General features: G+C 41.8%; 1 protein-coding gene across 2 annotated transcripts; it reads left to right on the top strand.

Moving 5' to 3' along the window:
* The first annotated feature begins 249 nt into the window (after positions 1 to 249).
* Positions 250 to 14,303, top strand: LOC116260550 (protein CHROMATIN REMODELING 25-like). Of its 2 annotated transcripts, none has more exons than XM_050079513.1 (7): positions 250 to 560; positions 5,870 to 5,978; positions 6,083 to 6,202; positions 6,288 to 6,389; positions 6,492 to 6,577; positions 6,699 to 6,834; positions 14,018 to 14,303. In XM_050079513.1, the coding sequence occupies exons 1-5, from the start codon at positions 478 to 480 to the stop codon at positions 6,552 to 6,554; spliced, it is 477 nt and encodes a 158-aa protein (XP_049935470.1). In that variant the 5' UTR covers positions 250 to 477; the 3' UTR covers positions 6,555 to 6,577; positions 6,699 to 6,834; positions 14,018 to 14,303. The 2 variants fall into 2 exon arrangements, with proteins under 2 accessions (XP_049935470.1, XP_049935471.1); XM_050079514.1 differs by lacking the exon at positions 14,018 to 14,303 and adding an exon at positions 10,963 to 11,186.
* The last annotated feature ends 501 nt before the right edge of the window (positions 14,304 to 14,804 follow it).

Here is a 14,804-nt window from a genome sequence, read left to right as displayed (position 1 = left end):
CATGTATGTGGTTGTGGAAGTAGGCCTGAACTAGAAGGTAAGCTCATTAAAGCTTGGCTGGAGCTCAGTCTTAACCATGTACGAGTTCATGACTCGACTGGTTTGTGTAAGCGGAATGGAGTTGTTCACTGAACTCGGTTAGTTAAAGCGTGACTCGGTTCAAAAGATACCTGGTTCGAGTTGTTGCAAGAAACGATTCGCACAACTCCTTTTTTAAATATTAAACCGCTTTCCAAATGTGACACGAACGATCGGGCGGCTTCGGAATTCTTTCTTTCACTCCTCCACTCATCCTCGGTGGTCGTCACGTCCTCCGTCGCCTTGCCTTGCATCTTCTTCGACGTTCGTCGAGTTCTTCACTCCCGACTACCACTCTCCCTGGCCGGCCGCCTTGTCCTCCAACTCTCCGACGGTCGATCTCCCGTCCGGCGTCCTCAAGTGGATCATGTGGAGCAAAATTGATCTGTGATCGTGGGTATGAACTTGTTCGTGGATGCTGTTTGGAGTAGTTTTTCGTGGAACAACCTATATGGAACAACCTCATTCGTCAGGTTACTCAGGTCTCTCTCTCTCTCTCTCTTTTTCTCTGTTGTGGGTAGGTGGTAGCCGAACAGCGAATCGCTTCTCGCCGTCTTGAGCTCCCTTTTCTGTTCCACCGGCAGCCATCGCCCATCGGCCCATTGCTGTTTACGATGGCTGCCGATGGGGAAAATAAAGAAGGTCGGGGGGGGGGGTGTGGGGGGCGGGAGGGTTGGAATTATGAGGTTTCCCTTTGTGCTGTTTACCAACATTAGGGCTCCTTACTGTGTCTGTTTCCCCTTCTCTTCCTCCCGGTAACTTCTATGCCCATTGCAGTCGCAGAATTTTTGTTGGGTTTTCATGTATTCCGTTTTGGGTGTTCTCATAATTATCGTCGACTGCATTTTATTGTCTTCGATTCACTGTCTATTTCCTTTCTTGTGCGAATTCTGTTGTTGGGTGTGACGCTTTGGTGATGTTTAGGCTTTTCTGATTATTCTTGCTTTTGCTGATTCTGTTGTTGGGATTGGGTTCATGACGGATGCCTGTTCTTGGGCCTGGTTTGGATATGTTGGTCTTCAATTTTAACCTTAGTTTTGTGTATTTTGATTTTGCTGGTAGCCAATGACAACAGGATTATCACCTGTAAAGGAAAGCAATCTTATATCTGCATGGACAGTATCTCCATCCTCTGCTGCACTTTTGTTGCGTTCATCAGCATTTTCTCCATCTCCATTACTAAAACTAATGATTCCTGCAAGCACCAGGCTATCCGTCTGCACTCCTTTGTTATTTTCACCTCCTTCTACAGTGTTTCTTTCTTCTTTTTCTTCAGCCTCTTCTTCAACTTTTAAATCACCTATATCTATTATAACACCATTGCTGACTGTGTCTGAACCAGCCAGAATTCTTCTACATTCTTTGCAGTCATAAGTTTTTTGTCCTACTGAGTTGCCTGATGCAATGTCACTGTTATCCCCTGCAGCTTCCAGCACCATCATTTTTGTGGCAGGATTGTTTGCAGTTATTTGATTGTCTGACATCTCTGAAGTGAAACCATACTCGGACATTCTCCACCCTCTTTGTAATCATAACATTTAGGTCTTGGTGAGTTCCCAGACATGATCTTGCTATTATCCCCTGGTGCATTCTGCATCATCCCCTTTGAAATGAGACTGTCTACATTTATTTGGTTATGTGCATTATCCAAACCAGTGTCTGCAGGTCCTTTTCCATGTTCTTTTTAATCATGAACTTCTTGTACCACTTTAGTGTGCATTACAGTCTTATCATTGTCACCTGGAGCCTTCGGCACTACTACTTTTGTGTTGACACCATTTTCAATAGTCCTGTTGTCTCCCATCTCCAAACCAGTGCTACAAGGCTCTTCTCCGCAATTTTTTTGTTCATGATCTATTCTGCTGTCACTCTTTGCAGTCATTTGGTTTTCTGCCATCTTGGAGGCAGCATTTCCCTTTTCAACGTCTTTATCAAAATCATTTTGGTACTACTGGTGTGCCTGAGGCAATCTCATTACTTTGCCCTGGAGTCCCTTCACTCAGCACCCTTGCATTGACAACATTCGCACTATTAGCTAGTCTAGCTTCAGCATCTACATTATCAGTATCTGATAATAAAGAGCCTGTGCGTATAGCTAATGATATGTCTGAAATTGTGGTCACATTCTGTTTCAAATGTGCAGATTCAGACTGTCCATTAATTTCTGGGCACTCACTACCTAAAGATACTTCTTCCAATGTCATTTTAGATGATTTTCTATGATCTGGAGTAAAAGCTTCATTTGAATTACTTGTTCCATTTACCTTCATAGACAGATTCAGGTCAGGCTCTGCCTGCACTTCTTTTACAAGAAAGTCATTTTTCCTATCAGCCTTTGCTGAGTCCTCAGAAGATTTTTCAGCATTCTGTTTTTGCATAAAATTCCAAAATCAGATCGCAGAAGAACTGGTACTTTTTGGAACGCACATTAGTCACGTAACAAGAAAAGACATATATACAATCATCTGAAGTCCAACAAGCCTACCTTAGGTGCATTTTAATTCAATTAATTTTTAATACTGCCAAGATCATAATGAAAAAATATCAACAAACACAGTTGATAGAGTGTATGCAAATGCATCTTTCTGATGGATAGAAGGAAAAAAGAAGAACATGTATATTTTTTAAAAGCAACTATACTGTCAGCAGTTGATACTGCATGCTTACGACCTTAGTGACGCATCTTCTACACACTAAATAGTAAATAAGCTTCCAAGGATTAGGTTTTATAGAATACTACCAGAAGAAATAACTAAATGAAGCAGAACAATGGCATATAAGTACTAGCTTTCCCTTTTGATAGGTGATTGTAAGCCTTTCCTACCACTTATACACATGCATCTACAAGGCAGGTTTCACTTGCATTCAGTGAAAGTTCTTTGCACAAATAGTTATTCCACAGGAAGGGAGACTTAACATTCCCACCACCCTCATAGTATATGAAGGAAAGCATGCGGTTCCTACCAGTGCTAGAGGATCTTTCAACACAGAAAGCACTCCAACTCCTGCAGACTGCATGGTCCCAATGAGAAGTCATATCTGGCCTTGAACTCCGAATACTAGTTGTTTTCTTCTTCAAAAACTCTTGAAAATATTAGAAAACCCTGAGCTTAATCAAATAACTCCCTTAATTTTCAACATTTTCTTATCAAGATAATCTATAACCACCTATTCAATGTTTCCATTTAAGCCAAATTCTTGTTTCAGAATATCCATACTATGTTGACCTACTAGAGCATTAATTTTCAGAAAATTAAAGGGAAAGACCAGCAGATATTTTGAGAATTTATTCAAGCTACTTGTTCCATCTTCTTTGTCTATTTCCATCTATTGAATTGTTTTTTCTTCCACCTTTTAGTCACTCTTTCAGATTTCCTGCTACTTTCACTGCGTCAAAGACAAAAATAATGCCCTCTAAGAAAAACATTCAAAGCTGTGAAATTCAAAAGTAGTGTCTAAAAGAAAACCTCTAATGCTTTAACCCAGGAAGGCAGATGTAATCAGTATCCATTTACAAATTTACTTTGGAAAATTTTCCATTATATTGATTGATTATTTTTTGAATAATAAAAAAGTACAGAAACTAATTTTCTGTTTCTAGGCAAAGCAGTGGACTAAGAGTAAACATGTGTCATCAGTAGGCCACCAGCACTGTTTGTGCGTTATATTGTTCCTTTCAGGTTCATTTGGGATAAATTATTAAGTCTGGCCCATTATTCCATCTTAACTGAGTGTCTTCAACATAACCCAGTCTTAGGATTGAACCTGTCATAGAAAACGTGTTATCTCTTTTCAAAAGGACCAGACAATTTTGTAGTCGATTTTGAACTGTGACATTTTTGAAAGGTTCTATTCGTTGAAGTTGCATGAGTTTTGGGTTTTATGTCCTTGGGTCCTTCATGGTTTTAGACCAGGTTAGTAGTCGGATTCTTTCTTCTTGTGTCACGTTAGTGTCAGGTTAGTTGAATAGATCCTTTAGTTAGCTATTGCACATGTCCAGGGTAGGTTAAGGTCATTGCCTTGATTTGTTTTCAGTAGGATCTTATTTTGATTTAGTTTGTTGAGTTGGGCAATTGCTGGTTTGATTTTATAGTAGTTCAATCTTGCTTATTTTCTGCTTTAATGGTTTCCAGCTGGGTTGTTTAGGTGTTTTGTTGTTTTAGTTGCTTGGTTTTCATTTTTCAATGCATTCACTTGTGTCGCAGACCGACTATCCCTCGGCGTCATGCAGGCGAAATAGGCCTGAAAATGTCAGCCCATGAGAACTTGATTCTTTTGGTAAATATAATCTCATCAAGTTCATGGGTGTGTGTCACATTCTGATAGAGTCTTTGAATTGCATATCGTACATTGCTTAAGTTTGTAGGTTGGTTGACTGAATATCTTTGACAAGAACTTCACATCTCACATCTAACTTGGTTATGATACAATCATGTGTTTGCTAACATGGAAGCCTACATTCTAAAAATGTGCGAAGCTATTTTGTTCATTATCCGACTCGGTTAGTGTTTGGTAACATGGAAGCCTACATTTTAAAAATATGCCAAGGTTTGTCTTTGGAGTGCTAGAAAAGTTTTGTTCTTGTTGCCTAATATGTGAGTGTTTTTTAAACCTTAAGGACTGTCCTTTTTATGACCAGAGAACTGTGGTACATGCTATTTAGTTACTTGGAATTGTAAGAATCGTGTCTTTTAGAAATGTCATGCTTTTCTTCGCACAAATCTTTTCTTATTCTTGGTTAATAGCATTTTGTTCTGTTGATTCTCTTTCGTTTAATTTTTCATTTTGTCCCATTGTTGAATGAGGGAAGCATAACTCCTCGTTTTGGCCTCTTTCTTAGTTGTGGTGTTCGCTGTTTCTCACCTTATTTATTTATTTATTTATTATTTTATTTCTTTTTCACTGCATGTGATTTACCCATTAGCCTTCACAAGTGCTCTAGGTCAGGTCACTGTAGTAAGAATCGGCTATTTTTGACCGGTTGGTCCCTTGGGTCTGAGCTGACCCAGCGTTTGGTGAGCTCGCTCCCTTGGAGGTCTTGCTCAAGGCAGGAGCGGGTTTCGACCACCAAACCCAGGTTTCGATCCACACTTGAGTGTGTAAATAAGAGGAACACCTTCTTTTTTGTTGGTTCATAAATGTGTTGTTCACCAGTTGTTGTTGAAATTATTGAAGCTACAAGTTGTGAAATTTTAGTGAACATGACCAGCCAATGCACCTAAATTAAAATTTATTGATTTTTTTTTTTAAGTTGAGATACTGGATTTTTATGTGAACAAGTGGGGATTTTATATCATGATGATCCACCAGCTTCAAGTGGGGGTATGGGAGGATGGAAAGAGACGAATTTCCAATTAATCTTGGTATTTGCTGTTGACTTTTACATCATTATCTTCACTGAGTTCCATACTTGGATATGTCCAATATGCTTGCTTCTCTTTGAATCAAGAATATCATCAAATTTGGATTTGTAATGCAATTGTGGGATGCAAGCCTTCTACAGTACATTCACTCATTCCTTTTTATTGTTTTCAGTTTATGTTTTTTGTTTCTTTCATATTCAAAAGAAAAAATGTTGCAATTGCTCTTTTACACTTATCCAAGATAGTACCATGAGAAGCCAAGTACATCACAATTTTTCTATTGTTCTTCAATTTTTTAAACTATGGACAAGTTTTCTAAGTAGATCTGTGCACTTTGTAACATTTTTTTTGTTACCTTAAATAATTTATTTTTGTTTGCCCTGCATTACATTTAATATTTTACTCAGTCGCATTAATATTTTACTCAGTTTTAGTTATGGATGGTTGAACTTACCTTCTTCAAAATGGAGTCTTCCTCCAATAACAACTGCAAGAGGAAGACAAGCGACCTCTCCAGCACAGGAGGCCATCAATTTGGTATTAGGAAAGTCACAGCAAAATTTTCATTTTCTGTTGACGGCATTTTATACTTTATACTTGACATGCTCATCCCTTTTACATTTCTAACTTTCTACTTCTAGACATTGGATCTTTTCGCTCAGTTGTGTCGTGAGAGAAGATATCCTTTCCTAAGGCTTGATGGGTCCACTTCAATAAGCAAAAGGCAAAAGCTCGTCAACCGATTTAATGACATATCAAAGGTTTTTAATATCAATAGCTGATGCTTATTCCTTCTTGAGTATTTGCATCCTTCATGGTGTGAGATATGTGCCTTTGACATTATAGGATGAGTTAAGCAGCAAGGCTGGTGGATGTGGACTTAATTTGATAGGTGGAAATCGTTTGGTTCTTTTTGATCCAGATTGGAATCCTGCTAATGACAAACAGGTATGTGTATGTGGTTTTGATTCAACAACCTTTCTTCATTTTTTCCAGAAAGTTCACTGTTTTGCCATCATGGTTTTGCTTTCCTCTTCCTCAAATTCTTAGGCAGCTGCAAGGGTTTGGAGAGGTGGACAGAAGAAGCGAGTGTACATATGTATAGGTTCCTAACAGCAGGAACTATTGAGGAAAAGGTTTGTTACAATTGTAAAATATGACGAGCTTTGGTGTTTGATTAGGACAGGTTAATCGCTCATGACTTTAGTTGCATGTTTAACAATAAAACGTGACCTAGTGGCTTTTTTTTTTATGCAGGTCTATCAACGTCAGATGTCGAAAGAAGGCCTTCAGAAAGTAATTCAACAAGAGCAATTGGAAAACCTTGGACTGCAGGTGTTTCATGTCATTGAGTTGTAGAAAACCTAAATTAATCTCGTTCCTGATATTGGAGGTGAGATATTGCAGGCAAATCTTCTTTCTACATAAAACTTGAGGGATCTTTTCACACTGCATGCTAACATAAGGTAATGTACTCCTAGTTTCTAATGTTCATGGAAAAAGCATGTCCTTTGGAAAGCCTATAAACAGTTTATGGAGTTTTTTTAGTTTTCATAAATCTTACAGGCAGACTACCGTATATATCCTGATGTGGCTGCATACCACAGCATTTCTGTGACTCTCGGGCAAGCTGGTCTGATAAAAGAGTTACTGCATGTAATTGATTGCATGAGGAAACGACCTTCAAAATTAATACAAAAAATGCATCCTGGAATCGTTGTTTGGAACCTGATGTGGTGGTCTACGACTCAGTAAGCATTAGTGTAAGCATTAGTGATGTTTATTGTTAATCCAAGAATGAGATAGGTGCAACACCAGCAAACCTGATGAGTACTTAAGGCCTAAGGGCATCACTATTTACATGGTGTTGGGTCCTGGGGTAGTTTTGGCATTTGTAGTGCCTTTTTAAGCTGGCATCTGGACAGTGGCTGAAAGACCAACCAAATTCATCTTAGGAAAGACCAACCAAATTCATCTTAGGTTGGAGCAGCTGAGTGGATAGGCATTTAACCTATTGTTTTCATTTTTTATTTCTAGGTGTTAAATGCTTGTGCTACTCATAAGCAGTGGAAAGGCGCACTTTGGGTGCTTGAAAAGCTCAAGCATAATGGCCTAAAACCTTCTTCAGCAACTTATGGCCTTGCAGTCGAGGTAATATTCTCATAGCTTGTTTTTGAACAGAAAAAAGAATTCAATAGATGGAAATAGACAAAGAAGATTCAGGTCAGGCTCTGCCTGCACTTCTTTTACAAGAAAGTCATTTTTCCTATCAGCCTTTGCTGAGTCCTCAGAAGATTTTTCAGCATTCTGTTTTTGCATAAAATTCCAAAATCAGATCGCAGAAGAACTGGTACTTTTTGGTAACCCACATTAGTCAGGGAACAAGAAAAGACATATATACAATCATCTGAAGTCCAACAAGCCTACTTTAGGTGCATTTTAATTCAATTAATTCTTAAAACTGCCAAGATCATAATGAAAAAATATCAACAAACATAGTTGATAGTTTCCTGCGTCGCTGGCGTCATCGCTGCCGTCATTGCTGCCGCCGTCGCCTTTCCTGCGTCGCCGTCGCCTTTCCTGCGTCGCCGTCGTCGCCGCCGTCACTGCTATCACCGCCATAATTCTTCCGCCTCCACTGCCTCTTGTCTGTCGTCTCTGGGTATTGCTTCTTTGGTGATTGTGCGATGACTACTAAGATTGATGATGCCCTAGATACGGGCAGCAATACCAAGAACCAAGAGCGAGAACTTGCCTGCCTGTATCCGACTGAACAAGGACAACTATCTCTCTTGGTCTACTGCCCTAGAAATCGGGATCGCCTGCCCTATATTATTGGGGAGAAATTATTGGGGAGAAACCTGCACCTTCAAAAACGGATCCGCGATGGGCGACTTGGGTCTTAGATAGTCAGGTGAAAGTATGGATCATTAGTTCTGTTTCTGCTCTGATCTTGCGTAAATTGCATACGACTGTGCTTGGGCGGATGTATGGCCGTAAGAAGAGAGTATTGCGTGCGTACCAAATCAAACGTTGCATCTACTCTCTTAAACTTGTGTAGCTTCTTTCTTTGCAGCCCTGAAGACTAAATGGGAGGAAGAGGAACTAGACATGGGAGGAACTAGACTACCATGTGAATGATGATTGGCATTGTGGTTCCCTGGGACAAAGAATGGATGAACCGGACTTTTATTTTCCTTGGAGGCGTAATTTTCTTGGAGGCTTACGCGATGAATTTGAATCCATTAGGAGCCAAATTCTCAATTGTGACGAGATTCCCGGGATTGAGGAGGTGTATGCTCGGGTGGAATTTGAGGAACAACGTCGTCAAGTTATGCATATTGACTCTAGCCATGGGAGTTCCCCCTCAGCGTTTGTTAGTCGTGCCTTTGGGAGTGGACAGCGTCAAGTTGGGGCATTCTGTGGATTTTTGTTGGGATATTCATCCTGAGAAGACTTGTTCGTGGTCGCCCTCCTTCTAGTCGGCGGGGTTCTTTTGTTCGTGACTCTAGTCACGGTAGTTCCTCAACTGTTGAAAAATCAAAACTTTCTTCCGATCAAATCAAGGAATTACAAGCTTATATCAATCGGCTGTCTACTACGCAAGAGGAAACTTCCACGTCCGAAGGGGCTAAATTAGCTCAAGCTCTTGTAGCCACAAGCGATCAAGGTAATCCCTCAGAGTGATTGGATTGTTGACAGTCACTTGGTGATTGGATTGTTGACAGTGGGGCTTGTTGATAGATCGTATGTTTCGGGTTCGGATCCATACCCGACCCGCCTTGTAGCCCGTTTTGGGCACTACTTAAGTCATGTAACCCTAATCCTTATGTGTTAATGATAATCAAAAGAGAGAGAGAGTCTGCTAGTGGGCACCAACTCCTCCTCATTCGTGGTTTTTTCTCCCTCTTGAGGGTTTTTCACGTTACATCGTGATTGTTATTCCTCTTCTTCTTCTTGTTCGTATTTCTACATGGTATCAGAGCCGTGAAGTTCCGGCATTAACGTGTTGGAGGCGCCCCGACCTGTTTATCGTCGGATGGAGCCACTGCTTATCGCCGCCGTCCGACGCCAAGACGACTGTCGCCGCCGTCCGTTCGTCTGCCGCCGTCCTCCCGTCGCCCGTCTGACTGCCGCCGTCCGCCCTTCCGCCGCTCGTCCTCCTGCACTCGGCGAGCGCCTCCAAGCGCCGCCCTCTGCTCTTGCGCCGCCAAGGGCCTCCCGCCGCCGTTTTCTGTTCCCGCTGCCGTCAAGGGCCTCACGCTCTGCCCTTCTACCGCCGCCGCCGTCTTCAGGGTTCCACGCTGCAGTTGCTCCCTGCCTTTGTTGCTCTTGTCGTTGTGTGGGTCTGTCGTTATGGCAGCCTCTTCTTCCTCGTCGATGGTCAGTCAAACTGAAATTGGAACTGTGAGACCGGAGAACGTTCCGCAGGTTATTACTCTTCGCCTCACAAAAGAGAACTATTTCTCGTGGTCATCGGCTATGACTATGGGGATTGCTGGCCGTGGTCGGATGGCCTATGTCGACGGGAGCAACCCTGTACCAGCAAGATCAAGTGATACGTGGCACACTTGGTTCCTTGAGGACAATCAAGTAAAAACGTGGATTGTCAACTCTCTCTTCGCTGAGATTCAGCCTCTTATCCTTTGGAAGAAGACTGCACGGGACATGTGAGTGGAGCAAATGTATGGCCAGAAGAAGACGGTCATTCGCACTTATCAAGTAATGAAGACTAAGGGAACTCTTCTATTGCAGAATACTATGGGGCTTTGAAAGCAAATTGACTATCACTCTGATATTCCGTGGCACTGTCCCCAAGATCAGGCACTTTACATTGCCCAGAAATGGGAAAACAGAGGAACCCTCTGGCTTCAATGATGGGTTTGAAGGTGTTCGGAGCCAGATTCTGAATTCTGGAGAGGTGTTATACGCAGAAGAACAGAGAAGGCTGGTAACCAATGAAAGCAAGAGGGATCTTGATCTCCCTCATGAGAGATCAGGCTTGGCTAGACCCCCTCGCCGATGCAGAAGACGGGTCACACCGTCGATTACTGTTGGGATCTCTATCCAGACAAGAAAGGCAATAGAGGGAGGATAACAAGAAAGGCAATAGAGGGGTCTTCTAGTGGGAAGACACGTGGGCCTGAGCCGCGCAAATCCAGTGGGGAAAAACTTTATATTTCGGTTGATCAGCTTCGTGAACTAAGGGCTTATTTGGGCAACCTCACTACAGCTAATCATGCTCTTGCAGCAATAAAGGTAACTCTTCTGTGTGGGAATGGATTGTCGATAGTGGTGCTACTCATCACATGACAGGTAATCCAAAATTGTTTCGTATAAGTTGTCCTCGGGAAAGGAACGTGTCTCTTGCGTGGCAGGCGAAGGCACTGGACAAATTTCGTGTGTAGGGCGCTTTACATGTTCCCCAGTTTCCTTTAAATATCTTGTATATCTTGTCAGTAGACTTACTAAAGAATTGAATTGTGAACTTATTTTCTATGCCAATCGCTGTGTTTTGCAGGACGCTGTGTTTTGTAGGACTTGGTGACAGGAAAGAGGATTGGGATTGGTTTAGCTTCTGATGGATTATATCGTCTTCCCATACATGTGGCTACCCGTGGCTACTGCTCTGTTGATAGCGATCCGCAAGACAGATAAAAGAAGAGAAGATTGTCTTCAGTCTTTTATGTACTGGCATGAACGTTTTGGGTATTTACTTTTGGGATTTTAAAACATTTGTTTCCAGACTTGTGTTCCTCCTTTGATTTGTCTTCCATTTCTTGTGATGTTTGTCAGTTCTTGTGATGTTTGTCAGTTTGCCAAACATGTGAGGGCTTCGTACCCTCTTTCTACTAGTTGTGTTAATAAAGCTTTTTCCCTGATTCAGATGTATGGGGAATACATGTGTGGTGAGGAGTTTCTTAGACAACGGGGGATTGTTCATGAGACATCTTGTAGTTACACCCCCCTTCAAAATGGGGTAGGAAAAATCGTCAACTTCTTAATGTCACCAGGGCTCTTTTGTTTCAGAGAAATCTCCCTAAACACTATTGGAGTGATAGAAAAATCTCCCTAAACACTATTGGGGTGATGCTGTTCTTACTAGTGCCTATCTTATTAACCGCATGCCTAGTCGTGTTTTGAATGGTAGGACTCCCCACTCGTTGCTTCCTGGCAGTCGTCCACCATTCCCTCTTCCTCGTGTTTTTGGTTGTTTTTTGTTGTGTATGTTTTATTCATGATCACAGTCCCAATGTCAAGAAATCTTAGTTGTTGGATACTCTCCTACGAAAAAAGGATACAAATGTATTGATCCTATTACTGGTCGAGTTTATGTTACGAGGGATGGTGAGAATCGGGAGCAGTGAGCAGGGAAGAGTATTCTCAGAGACAGGAGCTTCAGTTTATAGATTTTTTGGACTACAAGAAAGCAGAATTGCTTACGAAAGGTGTGACACTAGCATTGAGAAGGAAGACCCTCGGTTGTTTGGACAGTTTTACTCTAGACGAGGTACTCGGACAGAGATGATGACTTATGATGCTAGATCTACTTCCAATCCCAATGCCACTCCTTCCCTAGAACCAAGCCCTACCGAAAAGAAGAATGAAGATCTTCCCATTGCCCTGAGAAAGGGTGTCAGGTCATGTACTCAACACCCCATTGATAATTTTGTTTCTTATTCCAGACTTGAAAAAGATTACAAGTGTTTTGTTTCTACTCTTTTAGTGATCCCCAGTGCTGAAGTGACTCCAAGTGGGCAAGTGACTCCAAGTGGGCTGATGCAATGAAAGAAAAAATAGATGTCCTGAGAAGAAATATGACATGGGAAGTGGTGAAGATTCCTGAAGCCGCTCACTTAGTTGGATCCAAATGGTTGTATATCATCAAGTACAAACCAGATGGGAGTGTTGAAAGATATAAAGCTCGACTTGTGGAAAGCTCTTGTTGCGAAAATGAAGACAATGAGGGTGGTTATATCCCTAGCTGTGATGAAGGAGTGGAAGATGTATCAACTGGATGTTAAGAATGCATTCCTCAATGGTGACCTCGAAGAAGAAGTATATATGCATATGCCTCCAGGATATGAAGAACCAAAAAAGCGTGGTTCGAACGACTGAGAAGAGTGATGATACGTGGTGGATACAAACAAGGAAATGGAGATCACACTGTGAAGAAGAAGGAGAGCAGGGTTACTCTCCTGCTGGTCTACGTAGATGACATGATTGTCACAGGAGATGATTATCAAGCTAAAAGGGTTACTGGCAGAATTAAGATCTTAGCAAGCTAAGGTATTTTCTTGGTATGGAGGTTGCTAGGTCTAGGTCTTGTACTAAACCAAAGGAACATTAGATCTGCTGGTAAATTGGGATGTAGACCTACTCCTACCCCATTTGACACTGGGCACAAGTTGAGCGGAGAGCCTCTCTGTGAAGAAGACAAGGGAAGATATCAACGTCTAGTTGGGAAGTTGATTTATCTTATTCTCACGAGACCTGATATCACCTTTGCGGTGAATGTTTTGAGCCAATTCATGCATGCACCAATCGATGCACATCTGAAGGCTATGGACAAAATGCTATGCTACCTGAAGAAAAATCCTGGGTGAAACAAGAGATTGTGGAAATCGAGGGCTATTCTGATGCGGATTGGGCAGGTTGTGGTGATACCAGACGATCTACTACAGTCTACTTGGGAGGAAACCTTGTTGTATGGAGGAGCAAGAGACAGGATGTTTGCTCTAGATCTAGTGCAGAGGCAGAATATAGGGCAGTTGCTATGGGAGTGTCAGAATTACTATGGTTGAAGATATTGCTGACTGACATTGGAATAGAGATTGAAGGACTTATGTACGTGATAACAAGTCTGCAATCAACTTAGCCAACAATCCTGTTCTTCATGACAGAACAAAACATGTTGAAATTGATCGTCACTTCATTCGGGAAAGAATTGATGCGAAAGAGTTGATCTTACTTTACATGAAGTCTAAAGACCAAACTGCTGATGTTCTGACGAAAACTCTTCCTTCAGCTTCATTTGAGAGGAATGTATCCAAGTTGGGCATGTTTGATATGTATGCCCAACTTGAGGGGGAGTGTTGATAGATCGTATGTTTTGGATCTGGATCCATACTCGACCCGCCTTGTAGCCCGTTTTGGGCACTACTTAAGTCATGTAACCCTAATCCTTATGTGTTAATGATAATCAAAAGAGAGAGAGAGTCTGGCTGCTAGTGGGACCAACTCCTCCTCATTCGTGGTTTTTTCTCCCTCGTGTTGAGGGTTTTCCACGTTACATCGTGATTGTTATTCCTCTTCCTCTTCTTGTTCGTAGAAAGCTACGCATCATATGACAGGGAATCCTAAGCTGTTTCAAGAATACTAATTGTCCTCAGGGCAGATGGCTGATGGGCCTTCTATTTCTGTGGCTGGAAAATGGAGTTTGTCCTTGTTGAATAAATATCATCTTCATAATGCTCTCCATTCCCAATATTCATGTGAACTTGTTATCTGTCAGCAGTATTACCAGAGAACTCAATTGTAATCTAATCTTTTCTGTTGATCATTGTTCCCTGCAGGACTTGGTGACGGGGAAGAAGATTGGGATTGGTTCGGTTATTGATGGACTCTACAGACTACCCGTGCAAGTTGTGTCTGCCTTGATCTCAGCCACTAGTGGACGGTTGTCTACCATTATGCGATGGCACGAGCGGGCATCTCCCTTTTCAGTTGATCAAGAAGTTGTTTCCAAGGCTTTTTACTTCTGTTTCTATTGATTCTTTCTCTTGCCAGTTGGCTAAACATGTCAGGGCTTCGTACCCTATTTCTCTCAATAAAACCACTCGTCCGTTTTGCTTTGGTTCACTCTGATGTTTGGGGTCCTTCGGGAGTACCCACTTGTCGTGGTTTTCATTATTTCATGACTCTTATTGATGACTACTCCCGTTGTACGTTCGTTCGTGTACCTGTTGAGAGAACGTAGTGTCAAAAATTTTGTTGCATTTGTTGAGACTCAATTTCAGCAAGCTTTCCGCACCGATAATGCTCGTGAGTATGTCTCCCAGTCTATAGATGATTTTTTGAGGAGCAAGGGTATTATTCATGAGACATCCTGTAGTTACACACCTCCTCAAAATGGCGTGGCCGAATGTAAAAATCGCCATTTATTAGAAGTTACCCGTGCCATCCATAGACATGTTCCTAAGCGCTACTGGAGTGATGCTCTTCTCACTAGTGCCTATCTGATTAACCGTATGCTTACTCGTGTGTGGTCGCTCTCCCTACTCTGTTCTTAGGCCCACTCATAACCCTTGGCCTCTTACTCCTTGAGTGTTTGGGTGTACTTGCTTTGTTCATGACCATAGT

This window comes from Nymphaea colorata, chromosome 9, assembly GCF_008831285.2.
Source record: "Nymphaea colorata isolate Beijing-Zhang1983 chromosome 9, ASM883128v2, whole genome shotgun sequence".
Taxonomy (NCBI): domain Eukaryota; kingdom Viridiplantae; phylum Streptophyta; class Magnoliopsida; order Nymphaeales; family Nymphaeaceae; genus Nymphaea; species Nymphaea colorata.
Note: the sequence above shows the minus strand (reverse complement) of the source record. Positions and strands in the feature narration are given on the sequence as shown.

Bases quoted from the DNA above. Each gene is read 5' to 3' on its own strand.
- LOC116260550 (XM_050079513.1), top strand. From the start codon at position 478: ATGAACTTGTTCGTGGATGCTGTTTGGAGTAGTTTTTCGTGGAACAAC. The intron at 561-5,869 runs GTCTCTCTCTCT...TATTTTACTCAG, and splicing joins TCATTCGTCAGGTTACTCAG to TTTTAGTTATGGATGGTTGA. The intron at 6,203-6,287 runs GTTTTTAATATC...TTGACATTATAG, and splicing joins GATTTAATGACATATCAAAG to GATGAGTTAAGCAGCAAGGC.